Source organism: Mus musculus, chromosome 9 (genome assembly GCF_000001635.26).
Source record: "Mus musculus strain C57BL/6J chromosome 9, GRCm38.p6 C57BL/6J".
In the NCBI taxonomy this organism is placed as follows: Eukaryota; Metazoa; Chordata; class Mammalia; order Rodentia; family Muridae; genus Mus; species Mus musculus.
This window is the reverse complement of record NC_000075.6, coordinates 43,781,902-43,807,953: the sequence shown is the minus strand read 5'-3', so window position 1 is coordinate 43,807,953 and position 26,052 is coordinate 43,781,902. Positions and strand designations below refer to the sequence as shown.

The 26,052-nt window shown below is 52.7% G+C and overlaps 1 protein-coding gene and 1 long non-coding RNA gene across 11 annotated transcripts in view; one reads left to right on the top strand and one right to left on the bottom strand.

Annotated features, from left to right (window-relative positions):
* Positions 1-492: 492 nt before the first annotated feature.
* Nectin1 (nectin cell adhesion molecule 1) overlaps positions 493-26,052 on the bottom strand; it is a 70,387-nt gene continuing 44,827 nt past the window's right edge. For all 3 annotated transcript variants that reach the window (XM_030244477.1, XM_030244478.1, NM_021424.3), the window contains 5 exons: positions 16,567-16,917; positions 15,775-16,077; positions 15,389-15,506; positions 13,713-13,864; positions 493-4,482 (listed from right to left, as the gene is read on the bottom strand). In XM_030244477.1, coding sequence (XP_030100337.1) covers positions 3,938-4,482; positions 13,713-13,864; positions 15,389-15,506; positions 15,775-16,077; positions 16,567-16,917 — 1,469 coding nt within the window. In that variant the 3' untranslated portion in view covers positions 493-3,937. The remainder of the gene's footprint in view (positions 4,483-13,712; positions 13,865-15,388; positions 15,507-15,774; positions 16,078-16,566; positions 16,918-26,052) is intronic.
* Positions 16,959-26,052, top strand: part of Gm46108 — a 52,137-nt gene continuing 43,043 nt past the window's right edge. For 7 of the 8 annotated variants that reach the window (XR_001779136.2, XR_003948147.1, XR_003948146.1 and 4 more), the window contains exon 1: positions 16,959-23,781. This is a non-coding gene — a long non-coding RNA (predicted gene, 46108). The remainder of the gene's footprint in view (positions 23,782-26,052) is intronic. The other variant, XR_003948141.1, reaches the window with a different exon arrangement.

Genomic DNA, 26,052 nt, shown 5'->3' with positions numbered 1-26,052 from the left:
CAGAATATAAGAGGAAAGGCTGGAGCCCCCTCTTCTGTCTCCAGGGATGGAACACAGCAGGTGCTCCACTGCGGGGCTCCTCAGAGCCACAGGGGACCTGGCAGGGAGGAACAGAATTCTAAGGAAGTGAGCGAGAGGAGAGCGACCTAGGGAGGGGTGGTGACTGACATAAGAGCTCTGGAGCAGGGGCTGCCTGTGACTCTAGCCGGAGCAGCCCTTCCTTCCTCAGCTGTGCAGTTTTGTCATCCAGTTCTTGCCCCACACCCCCATGCCTTGGCCCTGGCCAGCAGATGCCAGCCATCCATCCCCCTGTGCCCTGCGCAGCTCATGTCTCCTGGGATAGCTCCATTGAAGCCCGCAAGGTGGCCATGTGGCCCCTCAATGAGTCCCTATCATAGAATCAGATACTCTGGCCTTTGTCGTCCCTGCTGTCCGGTTGTCTGTCTCCTTCTCTTGCTCACACCCCACTGCAGTGACAAGAGGCACTTGGGCTTGTTTTAAACACTTTATTTATAAAAAAGTACATTTTTTTTCTCAGTACATTTTCAACCCATCTTTTTTTTTTAATACAAGTAAAAGGGGGCGGGGCAACCACTCCCCCCCTCCAGGTCAGGACCAGGGGAATCTGCTGGGCTGTCCCCAGGACCAAAGAGGAAAACAGTGACATAGAAACTGAAGCAAAGGAAGCTTAGTCACACTCAGGCGAGGGTGGCAGCTTCTCCTGGATTTTGTTTCCATTTGTTAAAAAAAAAAAAAGTCACCCTCTTCCCCCCAGCCCACTCTTCACAGCTGGGGTCAGAAAGCAGCATCAGCGAGGCTGGTTCCTCACCTCTCGGTGTCTCCGGCCCAGGTCAGCTGGAGCCACCTGCCCTCACCAGGAGAGGGTTTCAGTTGGCAGTTAGGCTTGGGGAAGTCTCTACCTGGACTCCTCCAGAGGCCTGGGAGCACCCCCCTCCTCCCAGGAAAGGATGCAGTGTCTGCTGGGCTCAGAGGGGTGGCCTCACCCACCTGACGTGAGTCCTGATTCTCCCACCTGGACGATGGCAGGAAGGTTATTGCACCAGTGACTGGGGCACGCTGGGGTGGCTGGCAGAGGGTGCGCCTTCCCAGGGCTTGGGGCCCGAGCATTAATTAATACAGGTTTCTCGTTTATGTGTGTACTTGTGCACACACACACACACACACCTGTGCTTGGTCTGTGGAAGGCGTGTGTTGGTGTGCTGGGCGTGTGTTCACTAATTGTGTGTTGCTGTATTTCAGGTCCTTCTGGTAAAAGAGACTCAGAGGGTTGTTGCACACCAGAACAATACCAAAATCTGTAGGGAAACAGGGGTCCAGGGGCAGGGGAGGGACAGGAGGGGGAGGGCAGCTAGGGACGACATCCGGAGGGGTCTGGGCAGGTAACACACCAAGTTTACTCTCCGCAGTCTGGCAGAAGCTCAGCTGTGCTGGGGGGGGGGGGCATGAAGGTGAAGCAAAATGCCCTCCGCTCTGTCACACTGTCAGCTGGCTGTGTCCACTGTCCCGCAAACACAGGGCAAGAAAAGCCCCTTCTCCTTGGGTCCAGCTACCGACCCCTGACTCCTGTCCTTTCTTAGCCCAGGTGGCGGCCGCCTGGAAGCGCTCAGTGCCACGGCTGGGGATCCTAGATCCTGCTGCATGGACCCTATAAATTGTGCTTTGCTTCGGGGAAAGGCGTGCAGGTTTGTACAGGGAGCTTAGGTGCTTTGTCCAGGCCCAGGGCCTCCTCGATCCATCACAAGACAGGGGATAGGGGATGACCGTGAAAGGTGCGAGAGACTCGGGAGGGTGAGTCTTTCAGTCTTATGGCCCCATAGGGACAGAAATACCACTCTGGGGCAGTCAGGGTTCTGCCTCCTGCCTTGGGGGTGGGGGAGGGGGACCAAGGAGAGGGGCAGAGTGGTATGAGGAACAGGATGAGCTGTGACATGGAAAGGACACTAATACTTCTGGGAGAAGCAGCCCAGCTCCTCCATCTTCCTTCTCCCTGTGGCTAGAAAGGCCCCAGAATTTTCTTCCCCAAACTTCACCCCATCCAGTGTCCCCAATGCCAAGACGGAGAGCCGCCCCAGGGCTGGCATGGCTTCAGACTTCTGCTACGTGGCTACTGGGCGGCCTGGGCTGGGACTAGGGCAGTGAGGGCCTGGCAGAAGAGCCCCAGCTGGTGGGCTGAGTAAGGGGTGCCAGAGATGGCGCTTGGACTGGGAACTCAATAGCAGCACCAGGGAGGAGTGGGGTGTGGGCTGGGGCTCCCTTAGGAAGCCTATGGCAGGGTGGGTCAGTGCCCGTAGGGCACAGAATGGTCTGCCTCCCTCTCCCCAATGTTTGTGATCCCTCAGCGAGTGTCACTTAGGGCTGAGTTGGCTGAGATCCTGACAGGCAGGCCCTGGGAATGCCCATTTAGAATGAGGGTAATCTGGGGGCACAGATGGAGAAACCGAGGCACTTTGAGCTTGGGGACAGAGGGCTGGGGTGAGGTGGGGTGGGGAGACCTTTTTCCATGCACTCAAGGGAAGGCCCAGCCCCGAACGGCTGACAAAGCCAGAATCCCATTCAAAGAGGGAGACTGCATGCAAAGGCCCTTCTACACGGCCATCTTGCCAGTCTGGCACCAGGAGAGAGTGAGCAGGGGTCAGTCTGTGGATACGCAGCAGGTCCCCGGTGCCCCTGCACTTTCTTTGAGACCCGAGACACATCTAGGCCAGCCTTCCCATATGAGACGCTAGCAGTCCCCCTTCAATTGTGTTTGCAGTTTCCACAAAGCAGCCTTCTCCGTCTCAATAATTCTGTGCCTCGCATTCCTTCCTGGGATCCCAGCCCTGACTTTCCAGAAGAGTCAAGTGTTGCTAGCACTTGACAGATAAGGAGAAATCCGAGAAACATGTACATTGTCAGGAAAGGTTGGAGCTACACTGAAATTGTAGAGTGGCTTTGGGGGTGGGTGGGTGGGTGCGGGAGGTTCATCCTAGCTGACTCTGAATGCTTCTGTGGGCTGATCCCTTCCTGAGCTGGGAACGGGTAAGAGGTGGAGCAGAGGGTTGGGCCTCGGGCAGTGTTCAGCCTGGGCAGGGCGTGAGAGGTTGGCATAGGCCCAGGGATGTGTGCATGGATATGTGTGCATATGTTGGCAGAGGCATATAGGAACTGTGGGTAGAATCCACCTGGGGTCACCCACTGTGTACAGAACGGACTGGGCGTTAACAGAGAGGGGTATATGAGAGCTACGCCAACTCCATTTGGGGGGCCAGAAAGAAAAAAAAAAAGAAAACATAAAACCACCCTCACCAGGAAAACACACTGCCCAGGACCCCAGCAGAACCCTCAGCTCCATTATTCCCCACACAAGACTCCCCTGGGTACCACGGAGAACTCCTCTAAAACCTCTTAGGTGCACTGACTGCATCAGCTTAGTGGGGGCTTGGGTTACATCTTTCTGAGAAGAGGAGCAGCATATCGGGTGGGGGTGAGGGTGCTCTCCATCTCGAAGCTCCCTTTGCCCTCCATTCCCAACGGAGAGAACACAAACAAATTCCAGTGTTGGGGGATGGGGGTGGGGGGGTGGGAGAGGACTGGCTCCCCAAACCCTGGAGGGATGCCCAAGTACACAAGACAAGAACAGGGCTCCCTACACACAGGGCAGTGGAAGGGGTCCTTAAAGGAAAGGTACAGCAACACCAAAGCCACGGTCGAACACAACACCAGGGGGAAGGGTGGGTGAGGGAGGAAATTAAAAAAAAAAAAACAAAAAACAAACAAAAAACAAAAAAACGAAGCCAAGTGGGGTCTGCCCTGAGCTCCTCTGGCTCCTCAGGAGTTTGGGGCTGGTTTAGGGCAGTGGGCTGTGGGGGTGGGCAGGGGGGCGTGCGGGTAGGGGCCTGGGAGAAGTGGGCACAGACAGAGGCTCCAGAAGGCGGGGCTACACATACCACTCTTTCTTGGAAATGAAAGACCCGTCGTTCTGAGAAACCATGTTCTCAGCCAAGTCCAGCTGTTCAGGGTCATACTGGTAGCCCAGAGTCCGGTCCCCATAGCCGTCCTGACGGGCCTCAGCCTCATCCACAGTGAAGTAGGGCCGTTTGGCGTCCTCGTCATATTTGGGGTGGGGGCCGCCCACCTTACGTTCGCCTCCTCCACCGCCCTCCTCCTCCTCTTCCTCCTCATAGCTGCTCCCGCCCAATGGGCCGGCCTTCTTTTCATCATCCGAGTCATCCGGGTACTGCAGGTTCTGTGCCATGGGCGGGTGATGCTGCGGGATGCCTGCCTTGCTGTAGCCGTTGCCGTACACGTGCTTCTTGGTGCTGTAGTCACCCTTGAAGGTGTGCCGGCGCCTGCGCAGGGCCACTATGATCCCTCCGACCACAATCAGCACCAGCAGGACACTCCCTGCCACGCCCCCAATGATGGCTGTGGGCATCTGCCCGGCGCGCCGCCCGTGTTCAGGAGTCGGGGTGTAGGGGAATTCTGGGTGAGGAAAAGAGATGGAGGGGGTTGTGTCAGTGTCTGCTCTTCAGAAGTCAGCGGGGGTGTAGGGAGGCAGGGGAGGGAAAAGCCCAGGACAGGATGTCCACACCCCGAGTTTGAGCAGTTCTGATTCCAGAGGCCCCTTAGCACCCCACCTTCCTGAGGTCAGCTGCAGCACTGGGAGCCAGGCAGGCGAGAGGAGCAGAGGCAGCTGATGTACCCAGAGCGCCCAGCCTTCCATCCTGACCATCCCTGGAGGTGGCATTAGTTCTGTCCTATCCCACCTTGGTGCAGAGGCACATCTACATGCACCCAACTGTGTGTCCCTCACGGTCACTACCCTCCAAGGAGGTCTGCTGTTCATTTCTATTCAATGCAGGAGATGGCTAGCGAGGTTAACTTACCCAAAGGCCCAATTAGAAATCATCCTGCCTTTTTTTTTTTTTTTTTCATATCAACCCTATGCAAGTGCCACCAGTGTCCCTTTGCCTGACATGTAGAAGTGACTGACCCAACACCAGGAACCTAGTAGGTAATCCAGACTAATTCCTTTTGTCTTCAGGACAGATAGAAAGTAGATTCCCAAGTTTTGGCTCAGCCGACGTCCTGTGAGTGCCAACTGCCTATCAGTGTGCTACAAACAAGCGCTGTGACTTTTTGGTTGTGGTATGGCCCTGCAGGGCAAGGTAGAGACCTGTTGGGATTGCTAGCTTGGGCTACAGGGTTGAAACACCCAAAGTGACAGATGGTAGGCACAGAGCAGGGACAGGCAGAAAGGGGATACAGAGGACTACATGTGTATCACACATCAGGAGCATACATATGTGAGAGCATGTTCCATGTCCCACAGGTTTTGCCAGGCACAAATGTATGCGGAAGGATATGCAGATAGTGTGGACGGTCTGAGCCAGGCATAATGGCTCATACTTGTAACTTCAGGATGTGAGAGACTAAGATAGGGGGGTTGCAATAAGTTCAAGGGAAGTCTGGGCTATAGATCAAGACTGTCTAAAAAAAAAAAAAAGAAAAAAATATAAAGGAAAAATGAAAAGTCAATAATGCAGAGTGGAAATTAAAAGGCAATAAAGGCAGGAAAAGACAAAAAGACCAGAAGAAGATGGAAGGGGGAGGTGGATGGTGGCCTTCTTTTCTACCCTGTTGTCTCTTTTTTCCACCCCCTCTGAGGCCTGGGAGGTGGATGAGTGAATATGAAGTCAGTCCAGGCCAGCCCAGGCCAGAGGCCAAGAGGTCCTAGGGCAGGACACAGGGAGACGGTTCCCAGCACCACCACAGGGTGGCACCGGAGACCATGACTGGCCTCAGGAAGGCGCTGGGGTGTAGACCCAGGGCAAGCATGGAAGGAAGGCTGCTGTCCAGGCCTCTTCCCGGTCTGGCCCAGGAGGGCCAGGGTCAAGGAACTGTCTGGGCCCATGTGTCTGCTCCTGGGAGCCTGCTGCAGCCAGCTCACTCCCTGATTCAGCATCACTCACTCCATTGGAATCACACGCCTCCCATGGGCCCCATGTGAGTGTGTGGGGTGCTACTGGCAAGCAGGCAGGAGCAGGGCGGAGGTCCTGGATGGGGGAAGAGGTTTTCATGTTGCTCAGGCTGGGAGGGCTAGTGAAAACACAGGAGCCTCAAAAGGGGACAGGGTCCGGGACACTTGCCTGAGGTCACATGGCTGAGCTGTGGCCGCCCAGAAGCTCCTGAGCCTGGAGCTGTCTGAGAGAAGCACAAGCCCAGAGGATTTGGGTCCCCACTAGTCACCACTGTGTCCTCAGTGCAGGTCACAGAGTTTACTGAGAGAGTTTAAGTGTTTACTGAGAGCTGTTTTGACTGCTTCTCTTGCAACCCTCTCTGGGAGCTCATCATGGTTTACTGGGTCCCACTGTCCTTAGAAAGGAAATCTGTGTTCTCAGCCTGCCTCCCCAGCTCCAGGCCTCAGATAAAGTCCTCCTCTCCATCTGCCTCCGTGTCTTTCTTTGCTTGGTTGGTTTGAAACAAGGTCTCATTAACCCATGTTGGCTTTGAACTTATGACCTTCCTAGCTCAGCCTCCTGAGCGTTGAGGTTCTGAGCCACACTCCTGGCCAATCTTCACCTGTCTACTTCCTTATTCAGTTAGCAAATATCCACCGACTATTTTTTCTCTCTAGTCATAGCATTGCTATAGAGCCAAAGGAATGCCTGGGATCACTGCAGCAAGCAGACATGGAAGGAGCTGACAGTGAAGTGCTCAGGGAATAAGAGAATAAGAACATTGAGGCACGCAATTCACAAAGGTTTCTTGGAGGCTAGACTTTGTCCAGCCTTGAAGGATGATGGTGTGGGCTCAGAGAGGCTAAGACAATAATCGAGGCATCTAGATGGAAGGACCAGCCTGCTGCATCTGAACTGCTATGCTCCCCTCGCCTGCAGAGGTGAGGAGCCCTGAGTCCTTGGCTTTTCCTTTCAATGCTCTGTAACCACCTGCACTGTGAGCTTTCTCCGCTGTCCCTGCGGAGGCTTTATCTTTGGACCTACGGGCCTTGCTGTCTCTGCTCAGGACAGAACTCAGCTCCATTCTGTGACTCAACTGAGATCCTCCTGGCTTCTCAAGCCACCTCAAGTACACAGCTCCCACTCAGCCACAGAACTGTTATCTCTGAAGGTGTCTGGGATAGTTTTCCAAACTGTACTTCCTGGAACCTTGAGCCGTTACTCAGAGGTCAGCAAAAACAGCTGGACAAACACTTTGAGAAACATTGGCTTAGATGACACACTGGAGCCCTTCACCTTCCCCCATACCCTGGAGTATGACATACACACACAGGATGGAGGGTTTCCCAGCTTCCAGAAGACAGGACCATCCCGGAGAACTAACAGTTAGATTATAGAGTCAAGAAACCTCTGGGACTGCCAACTCAAAATTCCCACCTGTTCTAACATGGCTAGCTGTCCTTTCTCATTCTCTCTATTTACCGGGCTTCCCCTGGGCTCCCACGACCACCACCATTTGTTCACTCTGAGTTCCTCTCTGGGTTTTGTTGTGGTAGAACATTTGTGGGCCTCTCACCTTTACTGAGTCTCTACTCTTGGTTGCCCCACCCAGTCAGCAGATTAATTCCCATTGGAAAGACATGACCACTCTGTCTCAAAGACCAGCAGTGAGTCCCCATTGCCTGCTGGGTCTTAGAACCTGGCCTGCCAAGCTCCTCTCATGCACCTTCATTGCTGACTGCTGTGATTTGGATAACTGTCCTTACCAAAGGCCCCAGTGCAAAAGGCTTGGTTGCTAGTTCATGGCACTACTGGAAGGTGGTAGAACCTTTAGAGCTGTAGAAAGTCCAGTCACTGGGGGGTGTACCTGTGAAAGGGCTATGGGGACCCTGTCTCTTGTCTGCTTGCTGCCTTCCACAGAGTGAATGAGTCATTCTACAGTCACATTCTTTCTATGATACACTGTCTCGTCATAGGCCCTAATGTAACAGGTCAATCAGTCATAGACTGCAACTTTTGAAACTGTGAGCTAGAGTGTACTCCCCTCCCCTCCCCACCTACCTCCCTGCACCCCCTGACCTGACAAGTATCTCATGACATAACCCTGGCTGTCCTGAAACTCACTATGTAGACCAGGCTAGCCTTGAACCCATAGAGCTCTGCCTGTCTCTGCCTCCCAAGTGCTGGGATTAAAGGTATGCAAACCTTTCCACTTTTTAAATTGATTATCTCATGTATTTTATGACAGGTACCAGAAAGCTGATTAATACATTATGTTTGCTATCTGAGTTCCAGTTTGCGGTGTGTATGCAATACTAAGGATTTAACAAAGTGCCTGGCACCAGCTAGTACTCTACCACCAGGCTATATTCTTAACCACTTTTTACTTCATATTTTGAGATAGGGTCTTGGTAAGTTTCTCAGGCTGTCCTTGAACCTGTGATCCTTTGGCCTCAGCTTCCCAAATAGCTGGGAATACAGAACCAGCCTCGAGTGAGTCCCTAAGCACAAACAAGCCTTCGTTCACACCACACGCCCTGCTGCAATGCCTCCACCATGCTTCAGTTCTGTAGTTCATGTTTAACTCTTCCTCTGTAGACTTCCTATGGACCGACGGCTTTGCATCCTTCGCTGTATTTTACACGATGTCAGATCCAAGTCTATTAATTACAAACTCATTGCTAATAAGCGCAGGTTACGATTAATCACAGTGGGTTCTGGTTCTCCTTCCAGTCGGAATAAGGGAAGAGCTGGGAGAAGTGGCCGCCTGTCCTTTGGCGCTGACTCACTGAAGCGCGGCCGCTATGCACATGTAAGTTCCACCGCGGTTACCTCCCTGCTCTCCCAGCGAAGAACCATTGAAAAATACCGCGCTCTTACATTTAACTCGGCTAGATTGGATTTTCTGACCCCACTAATCACAGGATGACAGGGTTTGCTGTATCATCTGTCTGATGAGAATGGTTGGTGTCCCAAACTACTCTGTAAATTATATTTCGAAATAAATCTAGAATCTAGGTGCTTTTCACCATTCTATCCCCACCACCCTCATTCAAGACACCGCCATCTCTCAACTGGATTATTTATGGTTATCGACACCCAACTGCTCTCTCCCCTTTGCTTCTATAGACTGTATTTGATACAGCAGCCAGTAAAATCCCATTAACGTGTAAGTCACATCCCATCGCTACCCTGCCCACAGCCCCTCATTGACTCTGTTTTACTCTCAGAGAAAGCCAAAGCTACAGAGCCTAGAATGCTCTCCATGACCGGCGCCCTGCCAAGCACTTACACCATCTTGTCCTGCTTTTCTGCAAGCTGAGGGATCATTGTCATGGACGGGAGCTTCATGCTATCATCCCCTTCAGGGCTTGGGTTGAACACCACCTCCCCAGGGCCACTTTCCTCATCCACCGTACTTATAATTGCAATGTCGGCAGCACGGCAGCCTCCTTCCCACCGTTCCTTTGCCTATTCCCCTTCAGGACCCCATAAGCTTTCCAAGGACGGAGTTGGATCTGCTTTGCTCACTGATTTATCCCAAGTGCCTAGATTACACGGCAAAGACATCCTTGTTGGATAAAAGGACACATTCTCTCATGCCATGGCTCTGCCTTAGCGGGGCCAGCATTCAGTCCACAGATAAAGTGGACCTGGGACACATTGGGGACCTCATTTATAAGAATCATGGTAGGAGGAGCAGCAGCTTAGGGGCAGATTATGCTTGGTTCTCTACCTCTGACCTCCCCTGCCCAAGTCCTCTACTTTTTTTCCTAAGCTCTAATGAGGTTTACTGTGCCTGGGGGATCTTTAGGGACCAAAGGGAACCCACGATATTTTAACTACTTTAAGGTCAGGTCTGTGCGGAGCAGAGGGATGGCTGAGATGTCAAAATAAAAGCGCCAAAGGGAGGCAGAGGGAAGGGATCGTTACGGGAACTTAATTCATGTTCAGAGGGGGTAAGGGGGCATCCTGCCCCTCCCCTCTCCCCTTCCACTTGTCAGTGGTCAGCCAGCAGCTTCTCACCAGAAGCAGACCGACAAGCGCCACAGCTGGGTGGAGAAGGAAGAGCCACACTGGGGACATTTGCTCCTGCTGTCGGGGGCCCAGCTGGTCCCTCTCACATCCTTCTACAAAGTGGTCCACTTGGCCCTGCTTCTAAAGGTTTGCAGACTTCTCTCTGGGGGCCTGGGATGGACAGAACCTCAGAGCAATGGAACTTTTCATTCTGGGTCCCCAGTTCTGAGACTAAGATGGGTGGCCCAGTGTGAGGGGGCTTTGGATGGACCTAAGGTGAACCAGACTTAGGGTTTATAGTCTGGAGCTAGGATCGAGGGTCAAAGGGAATGTCTGGGCTTGCTTCCATAACCAATGCCGGATATTTTGGCAGGCAGGAAATGACCTACATCAGATCAAGCCAGAAAGTTGTGAGAACTACATTTCCCAGCATGCAGTGAGGCCAGCCACAGGGAAGATGGGAAGGCCTGGGGTCATACTCTGGGAAGCCCTGCCATCCTCTTCTGTTAGCTGAAGCAGCTGTGTAGTTCCTATAAAGTCTGACAGGGGCTCCTGCAAGCTGGAGGAAGAACTCCCAGAGGTACAGATGCAGCTGCATCCTCGGATTCCCAAACATACTGCCATTTGCTGGCTTGGAGGCTGCCCATTTGCCCTCAGCATAGCCCCAGGCTTCTGTTTGCACACTCAGCAGGCAGACAGTGGCTTGCCTGCTCACACTGGCTCACACATGCTTACAGGAGAACACACCCACAGTCATGTCTGGACACGTACACTTGCAAGAGACACTCCCTGGGAAGGCCGACAAACCTTGGTCCAAAGAACTGGCCTGACTGGCATGCCCACGGGATGAGCCCAGACATCACCAGAAGTAAGAGTTGGGACAGACACAGTGAACTTGAGTGGCTTCCCCTCCCTGCTCTTGGGAGTGGCAAGAGGCCAACCTGTGGCTTTCTTCCCAACACCCTTAAGGGCAGAAGCTACTCCTATTTGGTCAAGGCCGTACCCTGGGTCCCTCCGCACACTGACTGTTAGCCCTTGTGGAAGAAGGGTTCTATCTACTACACTGTGGGACCACTGACCCGGGACCGCTGACCCGGACTCTGAAACTGCTTCTCAGCACAAGGGCCTGGCAAATGGGCTTCTTTGAGTGGCCAGATGTTGTTAACTGTATCCACAAATTCTACTGGCTTGTCCGCTCAGCTTTCTCCTCCCCTTGGCCACAGCATGGGTCTACTTCACACTAGGGGTCATTCTCTGTGATGGCACTTAACTGATGTCCTGGTCAAACTCCCCCCCCCCCACCACACACACACACACACACACACACACACACACACACACACTGCTAGGCTGCTTCACTGAGAGTCTCCCGGAGGTTCGCAAGGCCCTTCTTCTGTGCCCATCATTGCTGTTCCAGCTTCTCACCTTACATGCTCTCCCTGCCTACCCCACCCCAGCTGCTCACTATTCCTCTCTCCAGATGGACCCAGGGCAAAGCTATTACCTGACAGGATGGTCAGAATGAAATATTAAATTTCCACTTACCCTTCTCACTCATGCATTGCCTTTAGACCAGTGGGGCTGGGAGCTCAGGGCCCAGCTGTGCCCCTTGGGGTGGTCCCCAGAGATTTCAGAGGGCCCTTGCTGGTGTGGGGAAAAGGGCGGTGAGGTTGTCGGCCACCTAGAGAATGCACAGCACTGAAAAGCTTAGGACATCTGGCTGAATCCCTTAGAAGGGCTGGAAGCTGCTCCCTGCAGGGCTGACCTACAGCTCTTATCAGGAGCTCAAGGACTGCCTTGCTTTTTTGGCTCTTGGCTCCTGGCATTAGATTTGCCAACAACAGAGCCCTGGTATGACGGACCCTTTTCTAACTGGAGCTCTGGGTGGTTTTAGACCACCAGAAATTATATGCAGAAGATCACACACCACCACCTAGACCTGACTACAGGTCCCACAGCCGGTACTGGGTACCCATGGCAGCTTCTTCTTTATGGCTAATTTCCTCTTCCTTCTCCTCCTTTCTGCTCCTGGACCTGAGCCTCCAAGGAGCAGCCCTTCCTCGTGCCCATTGCCTTTGTCCCTGGGCTTTCAGAGAAGGGAGGATATCACTCTCCTGCTATCTGTGGCTCTGAGGCTGGGCACACTTGCCCCAGCAGGATCTCTGGTCAGTCTTCTCATGCTGAGAAGTAGCATCAGTGAGAAGATGCTTTGGGGCTCCTTACTTCCTCAAAATTTCCACCCAGCTATTTTCCCAGAGTGCCCGGGTGGCAGAGTGGGATGGTGTGGTGACGTTGGTGATCCTGTTGGGGGCCACACAGCCAAGAACGGTCCTTATAGGAACACATTCCTGTCCTTCGAATGACATACTGGTCGCACATGCTATGGTGACTCCTCAAATGAAGTGGCTAGGCTTTTCCTCATCCAATCCTACAGTCTGAGAGCCAAAGCTCAGGCCCCTGTGAGGCTCCAAACTGTGCCAGAAGGGAAGAAATGTGTGGCAGCTCTCTTCTGCATGTCTGCTGTTCTATAGGAACTCCCAAACCCTATCTGGCCTGTCTGTCACCTTGGGTGTCACCAGGTTCCAGCCCTGGTACCTCTGCACCTATAAACAAGTCTCAGAGTCAGGGACGGGGAGTTGAAGAAAATTGTAAGTGACTATACCACTCTGTAGTTCCTAGGTGACAAGACAGCCCCAAGGACAGGTCAGTGCAGTGCCTGGAGAACTCCAGCTGCTTTGTGGTGTTTGGAGCGGACCCACGGTTGATATCTTACTCTTGAGATAGAGGCTCAATGCCAGATGTGTGTCTAGCTACAACTCTGACCATCACCTAGCTTCCTGAAGCCCAAGGTCACTCTGCACATGCTACATCCTGTCTCCTTTGGTGGCAGTGGGATGTCCCTTCCTGTTTTCAGAGGGTCTTTGTGACACTTTCTCAACTGACAAAGGAACTTAGGTTTGATACTACAGGCACTCCCCCTTGTGACATCTGGTGGCAATTTAGTCCTTGGTGCCTTTGTTTTGATGCTCCCACTAATGACAATGTTAATGCTGGAGGTCAGGACAATAATCACAGAGCCCTGGCCATTTACTGACAGACTGAGTTGTGCTAGGTTATGTGACCTACATTCTGTGTCACTGGACAGGAGCCCTTCCTTCAAGGCAGGTCACACTGGCCCCATTACACAGTTGAGGCCTGCTCAGGTCATGTCCCAGGGGAAGTCTCCATGCAGAACATCAAAAGTGCTCATTTCCCCGGACTGACAGACCCCCTCATGTAATGACAGAAAGATCTGGGAAAAGAGCAATTTGGTCTGGAGACATATGTATCCAATGCTGTCAGGGAGCTGCTCACTCCAGCCCCGGTGACATTGTCTTGTGTTCTGCTTGAGGCGAGCCTCACCCTGCAGCCCTACGGGTTTCCTCACCTCCAGCTGCAGAACTTGGAGGTCATGGGCTCCACCTGCAGACCTGCCCCACCAAGCCAGTATGACTCCCCTAAATGCCACTGCTGAAAACAGCATTTGCTGTCCTCTCTCGCTGAGCGTCACTCTGACTGTACTCTTTAGCCCCACGTAAAGCAAAGAGAAAACTGCAAAGAAAGAATTGTGGCCTGAACCCCAGAGAAGCAAGGGAGAAAAAGATGCAGACTTCCCATCGCGATGCGATGAGCGGAGCGGGTGCAGCCGTGGAGGAACCTGAGGACGGGGCACTTCAGGGACGCTGAGATTCTTACCTGTGATATTGACCTCCACCTGGCCCGATCGGGTGCCAATAGGGTTGGTGGCCTCACAGATGTAGGTTCCTGCCAGGCTGTAGGTGATAGGTCCCCGGAAGAAGAGGGTCCTGTTCTGGGCCTCTACACCCTTGGGGAGAGAGCCATTCAATCTGTAGATAGTCAGAGACACAGTGAAGGGTTATGACTCTTCAGACCCAATAAGTTCCTAGAGCATCCACTTGGCTTAAGTGCTATCTGCCAGCCCTTTTGCTGAGGGTGTATGTTAGAGTATGTTTAAGGTAGAAGTTAACAATAATAACCTCTTGTATCTCACAGTTTTCTATTATTCAGTAATACTTTTTTGTTGTTGTTTTGTTTTTGTGTCTTTTTGTTTTGACACAGGGCTTTGTTATGTAGCCCAGGTTGGTTCTGAACTTGCAGTAACCCCGACTGGGCTCCTGTGGTACTGAAATTATAGGATCTGGGCCACCATGCCTGGTGGTTCACGTCTGATCATCAAACCATTGAAATATATTCAAGGCAGGTGGGTACTACTCCCACATATCAGATGAAAGCCGAGATCCAAGGCCAAGGACACACACACACAGCTAGGAAGCAACAGAGCCTGAGCCAGCTGGAGCTGCAGGCTGCAGGCTGCAGGAGAGTTCCACTGCTCCTGGGCCCTCGTTTGTCCTTTGTCTCCTTGGGTTGACAACAGAGATATCTGGGTCCTGACCCCTAGCTAGCTTTCTTCTAGTGGGGCTGTTGAGCCAAGTGCATTTGAAGAAGCTAGTCCAGTGGACAGGCAGGCATGGCTGAGCTCCTTCCCACTGATGATCCAGCCATTGCTGGGTGTGTCTTAAGACGTTTCCATGTGGGGACCACCTTGAGAGTTTGTCAAATATGAAAGACCTTCATTTTTGTCCACTCTTCTTCAGCTAAGCCAGCAGCCACTCCAACTACAGGGCTGGCAGGGCAAGCAGGCCCTGCCCACCTCATCTTCAGAAGCAGTTTTGTGCCAAAAAATGGAAGGTAACCGGGAGGGCCTGTCAGGGCTCTCTACTTCCTAGGAAAAAACTCTAGACTCACTCTGAGCTGTTGGTCACCATGTCAACTTTCTCAGCTTCTACCACACACCCTGTCTGAGTCCCACCTAGCTCTCTGCGGAAAGAACGCTCGCTTGAGATGTTCAAGTCGGCCAGAGGGGCTGTGTTTGGTTTCTCTCTGAAGGTCAAGAGCCAGACTGTAAAACCAAGCACGCGACAGTGGGACAAGGGGACCCGCTGCTGCCTCCACTCAGAGAACCTGGGGTTACTGGAGGGCTAGAAACAAAGAGAGACTGGGGTGTTCCAGAACACCAGCTTCCCAGGGGATACCTTGATAAAAATAAGCAGTGGGGACTGGGGTGGGGTGACTCAGCCTGAGTCACCAAACGAAAATGACAAAACTCTCTATTAGTGAGAGAAGGGAAGCGGGTTGAGAGAAGCCCCTGCTGGCAGGATTATTAGTTCCAAACCTAAGCACTCAAATGCTGCGGTGTGTGTCCATAGTGTGTGTGCGCATGTGGCGGTCTCTTAAACCGACCCCGACGGAAAAATCCGAGTTTAGATTCTAATCCTCCCTACTCCCCAGAGGTGGGTGGTTGGGCCTCTGTGGGGGTATTTTCAGGGGACAGGCCAACTCGCGGCACTCACGTGGTCCAGTGGTACTCAGTGGCTGGCGGGTTAGCATCCGCTTTGCACGTGAGCTTCACATCTGTCCGCTGCAGGTACCAGTTGCCATCAAAGCCCTCAATGGTCACCTCAGGTTCATCTGTGAGGCAAGGGAGGATGTTGGAAGAGGGTGAGGTCAGGGGAACAGCCAGGGAAGGGATAGAAGGAAGAGTTAAGGAAGGAGGATGGTGAGGACATGAGAGCACCTAGAACAAGTAGGTATCTATCACAGAACCTCAGCGGAAGCTGCAAGGGAGGGGACAGGGAGATTGCAGCATTTTGGAAGAGAAAGTAGTAGGGAGAGGTTAGGATACAGACAAGAAAGGCAGGGGGCAATGGATGGGAAAGGGCCCCTGGCCCTGGCTCACACTGCACGTTGAGCGTAAGGCTCTCCCTGAAGCGGTCCAGGTGATAGTTGACAATGCAGGCCAGCGACTGCCGGTGGGCTTCCCTGCTGGGCACCAAACGGTAACGGCTGATGACTGTCACGGTGCCATTGGGGTTCCGAATTTCCTGGTACTCTGCCTCGCCCTTTAGCCGTGTTTCCCAGGACACCGCACTGGGAGGCTTCCCATTGGCTGAGGTGCAGGTGGCCACCAAAACCTTGTCATCCTGTCCCTTCCTGGCTCGAAGCACCGCCCGGGTGCCCTCAATCCAGTTGGTGGGTTTGGCTGCGGGGGCAACACGATGGCATTAGTTGAAATGGCCTGGGCATCTGCTAGGTACCCACCCTAGCCACCTCTGCCTCCCAGCTGTGTTACACTGAAGCCCTTCCCAGAATTTCTCTTGGGAAGTTCCTCACGCGCCAGCAAACCCTCCTTGCTGTGCAAACAGACCTGGTTTTAGGCTTCTAAGAGTCTTGGTGTGTTCATCTTCCTTCCTTATCACAGTGTCTAAAGCACCTGCCTGCTTCCTATTCTCCAACACATGTCCCTTGGTGGGAGCCCCAAACTAAATACAGTGCCTGTCCCTTGTCCAAAGCTAAGGCCCCACCCTGATCCTTGGGAAATTGGGTAGTCTCGCTCGTCAAGTCAGAGGCGCTCTGCCTGGACTTCTGGGAGCATGCCATGACAACAGGGGTGTCTGTGGCCATGGTGGCACACGTTAAGGATGGCCAAGCCATCTAGACAGGCAAGAAAAAGAGGCCCAGGGCAGCTTACCCATCACAGTGAGATTGAGCTGGCTTTCACGGTTGCCCGTAGGGAAGGTGGCAAATTCACAGATGTACATGCCCTCGTCCTCCAGCTCCAGACCGGAGAGGCGGATGGTGCCGTCGATGAAGGAGGGTCGCAGGAACTCCACTCGTTTCTCGTAGGGAGGCAGCACGGACACACCCATAGTCGGGTTGTAGATGGCCATGTTCTGTTTGGAGCCATTGGAGGCCTTCTGCCATGTGACCTGGGTGATTTTCACACTGGGCAGTGGGTTGGCAAAGCTACAGTGCAGTACCACATCTGTGCCGATGAAGCCATACATGGAGTCGTTCACCTGCACCACCTGCGTGTGAGTGCCTGGCGGGGGGGATAATGGGAAGTGGTCAGCACCCGGGCACTACTCCCCAGCCCTCATCCTCCGTCCTCTGCCCTTGACCTTTACGGCAGCCATTACATTTATAATTCTTCTTATGGAAATAATCACTGGGTCTGGTGGCTTGTGGCTCAAACCCCCGCACTTGGGAGGCAAAGCAGGAAGTTTGCTATGGGACTTTGGGGTCAGCCTGGGTTGCATAGTAAGTTCTAGAACATCAGCCTGAGATACATGTGAAACTCATTTCAACAACTCCCCTCCCCAGGATCCCCAAATAAATAAATTACTTACTTGATATAAAAACCACTTAGAGGCTGTTAAGATGGCTCAGTGGGTAAAGACATCGGCTCCCAAGCACGATGACCTAAATTTGATACCAGAAACCCACAGGGGAGTCCTGTAATTGTTCTCTTGACCCCCACACACCCACAATGGCTTATGCACACACATACAAAATAAATAAATGAATTTAATAATAAAATCCCACTCTGGATAATTCTGAAAAATGCTGAGAAGACAATGACATCATTCACTTGTAGCTCAGAATGGCCTTGAGTTCATTATCCCCAAACGTTTCAGCTTCCTGAGCACTGGCATGCTTCACGAATACCACTACCATGCCCGGTTACAACTGCTCTCTCTCTGTATTTGCATGTGTATGTGTTACGCAGCCACATGGGGGTCTGAGGTTGATGTTAAAGATCTTCCTCAAGTGAGTTCCAACATAGTCTCTTTCTTCTTACTTGTTTGTTTATTTATTTATTCATGGCGGGGTCTTACTATGTAGTCCTGGCTGCTTTAGAATTTGCTATGTAAAGCAGACTGGCTTCACATTAGCAGACATCTGCTTGTCTCGGCCCCCCTCAGCACTGGAGTTGAAGGCATGAGTTTCTCAGTCTCATATTTTTAGGCAAGGTCTCTCGGTTGTACCCAGATGGGGTTAGTCTGTCTAGCCAGCTTGCTCCAGGGATCCCACCTTTGTGTCCTGGGCAGGCCACTACAAACATTTGCTATTTGTGTGGGTGCTGGGGACCCTAAATATGGTTCTCATGCCTTTGTGGCAAGCATTTTACCCAATGAGCCATCTCCTTAGCTCTCTACATTAGTTAAAAAAACAAAAACAAAACCCAGGACCCCCAAAGAAACAAACAAACAAAAACCAAACCAAACAAACAAACAAGGAAAAAAGAAAGAAAGAAAGAAAGAAAGAAAGAAAGAAAGAAAGAAAGAAAGAAAAAAAAAAAAAGAAAGGAGGAAAGAAAAAAGCTCCCAAACCAAATAGAATCAGAATCGTATTGTAGAGATTGTTCCAAATGCTGCTTTTCTGTACGTGGTATGGGTCAGTATTCCACACACATCCGCATCCTACTTTCTCCCTTTTGTCTGGATGTGGATGGAGCTCCAGGACCTTGCTCGTGCCTGTCAAGTTTTCCACCACTGAGCTACAGCCACACTCTGCCTCCCCATGCCCTGCCCCCAACAATGCCTTTTAATCTATATAGTCAAGTCTGATCTTGAAACTGAACATCTTCCTGCCTCAGCCTCCAGAATACTGGGGTTGCAGGCGCCGCAGCCATACCTACCTAGCATGCCGTCATTTTGTATGAGGGTGGAAAGTTCTACTCTCCAAGAAGTGCCTAGCTAGTTTTCCTGGGTCTTAGTTCCCTCATCTGACAAGTGAGCCAGATTATCCAGTGTCCTTTACCTTACCCATTGCTGGGGAACCAGATGGCATACAGGTAGGAAAGGACATGGGGGACATGGGGGTACAGGGCAGGAATCCGGAGAAGGTGCAAGAGGGCCCCTCCCCTCAGCTCCCATAAGGCCTGCTTAAGTCCTTCCGTTAGGAAGCTGCCCAGTCTGGTCCTCCAGGTTCCTCCCAGGACTGCCCTCCCTGTCTCAGAATATGGCTGTTTATACCTCTGACTTCTATCCTGTACTATGGACTCCTACAGGGAACTCTTCCCCTTCCTGAGTTCTCAAAGCCTAGCCCAGCTCAGCATCTGTCTTACACAGCAGGCTTCAGTGTTTCCTTTTCTCTAGTGGAGCAAATATTTATCGCCGGGCAAACTGCATGGCAGCCAAGAGAATGGGGATTCCTAGGAGGAAGCCGGCAGCTGGGTGAGACTTAAGTTCCCCCTCCTCATCTAGAAAGTCTTTTCCTTTGAGCTTGGTGCCAGTCTGGGGTGACCACCCCAGACCAGGCTCTGCCCTCCACTTCTCTCCATCTGGGAGCCTGTCATGTCCCCAAGGTGGCATCTTTGTCACAGGACTGAATTGCTCCTGTCACTGATGAGTGACCACATTTGTGGACTTCCTATTCTGCATCTCCAGTTTACTGATCAATAATAGCAGGCCCTCCACTGACCCACAGGCAGAAGGATGGCTCCAAGAGGCCTCAGGTCCTTGCCTCCTCTGTGTGACAGAGAAGTGGGGGCCCCGGGAAGGCCCTAAAGCCCACAGTCCCTTTAGCACACTGTTCCCCATTCCTCTCCTCTAGAGACCACAGTGACAGTGGGATCTCAGTGGCTTAGTCTACAGTAGGCTCTCAAGAGATAGATGCGCGCTAAGCTAGGCATGGTGGGACATGCCTGTAATATTAGCATTCAAGAGTCAAAGTCAGAAGGATGATTAAGCTCAAGGCCAGCCTGGACTACACAGTAAGACTTGAGGTGTACAGGGAGGGGGGTGGTTGGAGGAAGGGAGAAAAGGAGAGATGTGGGGAAGGAGAGAAAAGAAAGAAAGAAGTGGGGAGGGAGGGGAAAGGAGGGAAGAAGAGAGAGAGAAAAAGAGAGAGGTGTGTGTGGGATTACTGAATTCCTTCTAATATCTGGTTTTGGCTTTCTGAAGCCATACCCTTGACACTGAGAATTCTATACACACCCCCATCCTTCTCACTGTTCATACAGCTTTACAAGCACATCAAGTGTTCCCATCTCCCCAGCTGGCCCTTGGAAGCACCAGGCACCCCACGCAGAGGTACTGGGGGGGCTGGAGGAGGTGGGAGGAGCAAAGTGTGACACAAGCTGGGGGTTGAGTTTCCGCCTACCCGTGGGACCCTGGCAGCCATTTCCCTAGCCTTGTCAAAGGAGCAGGCTGGCTGCCCTGGGTCTCCCATTTCCTTCTGGCTCTGTCTTACAGCAGCCCAGCCCTTGCCCCACCCAGAAGCAGTGCTGAGAGGAGGTCAGTGGGTCAGATGGTCTAGCACTCTTGCTGACTGGTCAGCTGGCAAGCAACTGATTCCTCCATCCTCCCTGACAGGATAAGTGGGTGCTCCCTGATGCTTGCTCCTCTAGCCTCCGCTCCCCAGGCAGGCTGGAGGCTGCCCAGCAGCTGTGATAATGTGAGCATAATTGGGGAACTTGCGCCACACAAAGCTGAGAACTGGAAAAGCCAGTTGGGAGGGCTTGGGCCACAGGTGAGAGTTGGGGGAAGGGGCACGGGCTCCAGGAACCATCTCGGTGCTAGGCGTGGTTGGCCTGGAGGGGCACATGGCCCACTGACCCCAGTACCCCATCTCCTCTTGTCCCTCTGCAGGTGTGTGGCTGGCAGGGGTGGCAGGGGGCTGGTATACAGGCTGACATTCCCAGGCTACTTCCTAAGCAATGACTTCACCCTTCAAGGATAAGGCAGTGCCAAGAGGGGAGGTTGTTGATGATGCTCCATGGAGGTTGAGGAGGTTCCTGTGCCAAAGCAGGTGTGCATGTGTGCAAGTGCGTGTGCATGCGCGCGCGCGCGTGTGTGTGTGTGTGTGTGTGTGCATGACACACACACACATGCATGTCTGTGTCCTCCCTATCTAAGTCTATGCTGGGTAGAGCCTGTTTGTCTCTCCCCTGGCTTCTCCCAGAAGCAGCTTCATGGTGGTACAGAGAGAAACATTCCTGGCATCCCCTCATCATACACAAAGGCATTTCTGGCACTTTCTGGCCCTGTGATGGGCTGGGTCGGGACACGGAGGACTTCTCAGTAACGGGTGTGTTCACATTTACTCTTGGCCTCTGCCATAGCCAGCTGTTAACAGGGCTGAGAGGTAGCCCGTGGGGTGGCATGTGGGGCTCCTGGAGTACTGAGAGTAAAGAGGGGACAAAAGATTAGCAACGTCGGGTCCCTCTTCAACATGGCAGCCTGAGGGACCTGGTTCCCAAGCTTCTATGGGGGCTCCCTGGCTTGGACCAAGCATGTCAAGTCAGGTCTAAGTATCAGCTCTTAGACTGGGCGGCTTAAAATTTTTTCTTTTCTTTTCTTTTTTTTTTTTCTTTTTTTTCAAGGAAGCAGGGCCTTAGTGTATGCTCATCTCTCTTCATTTCTGCTTCAGCTTCCTAATGTGGGAAATGGTGGGGGTGGCTCCCAAGCTCAGTGGAATCTTTCTGGCATCCTCTATGGAGGTGCACAATGAGGCCGGGAAGAGTCTGCATTCTGCCTCGGTGCCACCCAGTGGCCAATGACTTAGCCTTTCAATGACTCAGTTTACACCGAGGGTGCACATCTGCAAAGGGGAGCTTCCAATAGCTAAGGCCTGCCCTATAAAACTGTTGTGAGGATGAAATGAAGGAGCACATGGGAAACTCAGAAGGCAGCATTAGCACAAAATAAGCGCTCGGTCAGCGATGGCTGCTGCCATTATCATCACCATAATCAGCATCAGCATCCTCACCATCTCCACCATCTGCATCCTCACCATCTCCACCATCTGCAAAGCCATAGGTCTCCCTCTCTAGAACTTTAATCAACAAATGTTTCCTACCTGGCAGTAGGCACTGTACAGCCCCACACCCCTCTTCTGGGACACCATGAGGTTCTTGTTCCTGACTCTCTGTGGGCACTTCCACTAGGACCCCAATGTCATATAACGGGCAACTGTACCCATTACTATTTCCTGCCCTTGTGCAGAGTCTGTATCCTGTCACTCACAGCTGTCTAGCTACCATGGGGAAAGCAGGGACATACTTGACCCTGAGCTGTGTTGACCACATTTTGCCCAAGCACGGGGAACCTGCCGACTCTCTGGTTACCCAATAGGAAAGTCCCCTTTCCCCACAGACCATAGCCTGGAGCTTTGTGACATGGTAGCACACAAGAGTTCAATGGAGGGCTGGTGAGATGGCTCAGTGGGTAAGAGCACCCGACTGCTCTTCCGAAGGTCAGGAGTTCAAATCCCAGCAACCACATGGTGGCTCACAACCATCCAATCACGAGATCTGACTCCCTCTTCTGGAGTGTCTGAAGACAGCTACAGTGTACTTACATATAATAAATAAATAAATAAATCTTTAAAAAAAAAATCTTTAAAAAAAAAAAAAAAGAGTTCAATGGACCAGGAAACCTCTCACCAGCCAGGTCAGGGAGGATTGGGTCACCTGCCCAGGGACACAGGAGAGTAGTCCCCTGGCCTACTGCAATTCCCATCCTAACCCTGTGTCTTGCTCAGTCTGTCTCTCTAGGGCTTTGCTCTGGGTGGTGTCCTTCAGAAACCCCACAGTACTTTGAAAATGACACCAATGACAATCACAGTACTCAGTCACAATACTCATAAGTACCCTGTGCTGGGATCCTGTCACTGTGGGTCAGACACAGAGTCTGGGGAACTCAGACTGGAGCACCTACAGAGAAAGCTGCTATGTTCAGAGCTGGATGAGTAAGGGGACAGGGGACAGAGACGTGAGACCTGCGTCTGCAGGAGGAGTTCTTACATCAGAGGGTACAAGCAATGAGTCTTTCCCTGACCACCCCATACAGTCAAGGTCCAAGACACTGGTCCCTGAGGCTTGGTGCCCTGGTGCCTCGGTTTCCTTAACAGAGCACACAGGCTAGGCAGTTGGGGCGACCTGGCTTCTCAGAAGTGCTGACCCAGCAAGGCAAGCATCAGGCCAGCACCCCCCCCCCCCGCCCCCAACGTCACAGGCCTGAGAAAGCCCAAGCTCAGCAAGAAAACACAAAGGCTCTTCAGTTGTGGCGGACGAACCTGCTCCCCAAGGCCCTGCCCTGCTTGCCGTAGAGGTAATCTGCAGCGGGATGGTGAGAGTTCCCACGCATCGGGCGTGGCCACACGAGCAGTTTCTCTTCCTGCCCCTTTTGACTTTAGAACTCCTGTCCTGGCTAGGCAAGCTGGGTCTGGCTCGGCAGGTGGGTGTGTAAAGGGGGCACTTCTGGGAGGACCACTATGCCCTGGCCTGGCTGTGGTGATCTTCTCCAGGCCTTCATTTCCAGAAACGTGGCCTCAGTGTCTCCAGCAGTCGCTTGAGCAGAGTGTTAGTGTCCAAGAGAGAAGTCTGTGTGCATAGGTGTAGGGTGCTAGGCTCTCTGACAAGACTCTGTGCCAAAGCAACATTGTTTTTTTGTTTTTCTTTTGTTTTACTTTGTTGCGAGACAAACATTGCACACTGTAGCCTAAGCTGCCCTAGAACAAGACTATGTAGCCTAGGCTGGCCTCAAACTCATAGCAGGTCTCCTGCCTTAATCTCTTGACTAAGCTTCCTGACTAATGGGATTCATTACAATGTGAGAGCTACATTAGTTACATGTGACATCTGGCTAGAAGAAAATCAACCCTGTTTCCCTCTAACTCTCTCTCTCTCTCTCTCTCTCTCTCTCTCTCTCTCTCTCTCTCTCTCTCTCTCTCTCTGTGTGTGTGTGTGTGTGTGTGTGTGTATGTGTGTGTAACTGTACTGGAAATCCAACCCAGGGCTTTGCACATGCTCGCTAAGTAAAGTGCCCTACCAACAAAGTACAACCCCAGTTGAAACCAATATCCTTTGCTTCTAGGGCTTTCTAGGCATGCTCCCTCCCTCCCCTCCAGGAACTGGCAGACAAGGACAGGACTTCCTTCCGGTGGTGGTGAGAAACAGGTAAATGCAAGTGAGAATGACTCACTGTGGGGGAGGGGGGGGTCCCTGAAACCCTGAGTCAGCGAAAAAGCTTTAGGACCCTCCCCTTAGCCCAGCTTCTTTCTCAAATGTCAACTCTCTGGAAGTTTGAGCAGGAAGCATTTAGGCTGCCAAGGAAGAAAAGGAATCAGGAGGGAACTCCCTTTCTGGGGTCACCCTCCTCTTGAAAGGCTTTGCCAACCTGTCATCTGGACCTGATCATTCTGCCAGGAAGAACCCATAAGGGTAGGGAGCTCGCTGAAGCCCTTTGAACTTGTCCTTTCTCGCATCTATGCCCCAGGCATGGTTCCCCATTAATTCAGGAGCTGCTTGGCTCTCAGGCTGCAACACCTGCTTCCAAACTCCCCTTCACACCCGGGATGGGGACACAGTGACCCGGAATTAGAGGGCACCAGGAGCAGACAGAGACAGCGGCTGACCCACTCCTTGTCCCAGTGTCCAGCCAGCCCTCCCTGGGGAGGCATAGCAAGAAGGCATGGTAGTGCCTGCCCTGGTCAGGCACACTGGTTAGCCTACTACTTTCTGCAGTTCAGGGACCTCTGCTGGTGAGAAGACCTTGGGGAATTCTCTTGGGGACAGAGTTTCTGGGATGGCTCCAGGGGCTCTGTATCCTTCCACTCACTATCAGCCACTCACAGTAGTGATCATGTCCTGTGATCCCACAGTCAGGGGCTAATTGCTACTGTCTGAGCCCAGGCGCCTCCACCCCCAGCTCTGGGGTCACAGAAACTGCCCATGTTTTCCTCTTGGCTGAATGCTCCCCCCGACTCCCCACATGGAGTTGGTTAATGATGGGGCTGTGGGGCTGGCGCCCAGTTGCCTTGGGTGGGGGAACCCAGTGCGTGGGAGAAGAGGGGGAGCGGCAGCCTGGGAAAGGACCTAGAAGGAGCCAGGGTGCAGGATCTTCCAGACAGACTGGGCCAGCCCCACTGCCCTGGCAATACAGAAGCCCCGAGGGTGACAGTAGCCATGGGGCGGGGGGTGCCCTGACAAGCTCTATCTCTCCCTGAAACTTGGCAGGGCGGGTTGGGGGACCGAGATGAGTCAGGGAGGTTGGACTTTGGTTCTCCCATCAAGGAACACGGAAAGGGTTGGGGATTTTGGACCACTGTCTTGCAGGCTCACTTTCTGTTGTCACCCATCCCTTGAGGCTCTGGCAAGCAGGAACTCTACTTTGGCACACCAGGAACAGTGCCTCACTCCTGGCTCTACCTGTCTCCATCTCTAGTCTTCACGGGGTTAGGTCTCAGCCCATTCTATGTCCCCTGGTAGACTTGACGCCTTTCCTCTGGGCAGTGGTGAGAGGAAGGCTACATGCAGGAAACGAGCAGGCAGGCTCTGGTCCCTGCCACTTGGTCACTCTTGTCTCCGGGGCTTGAGTAGGGAGTGGTAGGCCTGAGGATCCCAGAGGGATCTGCTCAGGTCATTCTGCCACAACTGTGGCCCTCCTCTGGATTCACTGTGAAATGACCAGTTGGTTCTCTGTCTTTGTATGCTGGCCAACTTCTCCTGGAATTCCTCCCAGATCAAATCCACACTGTACCACAGCAAAGCTGGGGTACAGGAGGTTCTTCCAGAGCCAAACAGTCACCCGGTCCAGCCCACAGTAGTTCCTAAACAGCTTTGACCCTAGGACGAACTGGTCCAAATCTAAACTCCGCCTAAGCTCCTCCCACCATCAGCACCCTCATCCCCAGTGGTCTCTCACTTCACATTCTCAACACGCCTGGGCTGGGCCCCCACGCACAACCCCTTTCTTTGTAACTCCAACACCCATGCCCTATGCTTTCCTCCTGCTCAAGCCTTGACCCTGAGTGGCCTAGACCCCTGTCATTGGTCCATCGCAGGACGATGCTGAGTGGACAGTCCTGGCTGGAGCGCCCATGAGGTAGAGTAAACTTCCTGAACTCCCCAAGATCAAGCCGAAGGTTGCCTAAGTGAGCTTCGAACTTGTGGCAATCCTCCTGCCTCAACCTCTTGTGTGCTGGGATTATAAGTGTGAGCCACCACGCCCCAAGGGAAGGCACTGAACAAGGAGTCCCAGACTAAGAACAGTGAGAAAATGAGGCTATGAAAAGACTGCTGGAGATCTGGCTTGCTGCCCCTTCTGTTAAACATATACTGTGACTTCTGTTCTTCCTGAATCCCCTCTAGGGAGGCAGCTTCCGGGAGCCCCCTCTTCTTGCCCCTATCATGGGTTAGGTGGTACTGTGTGCTCAGGGTGCACACATG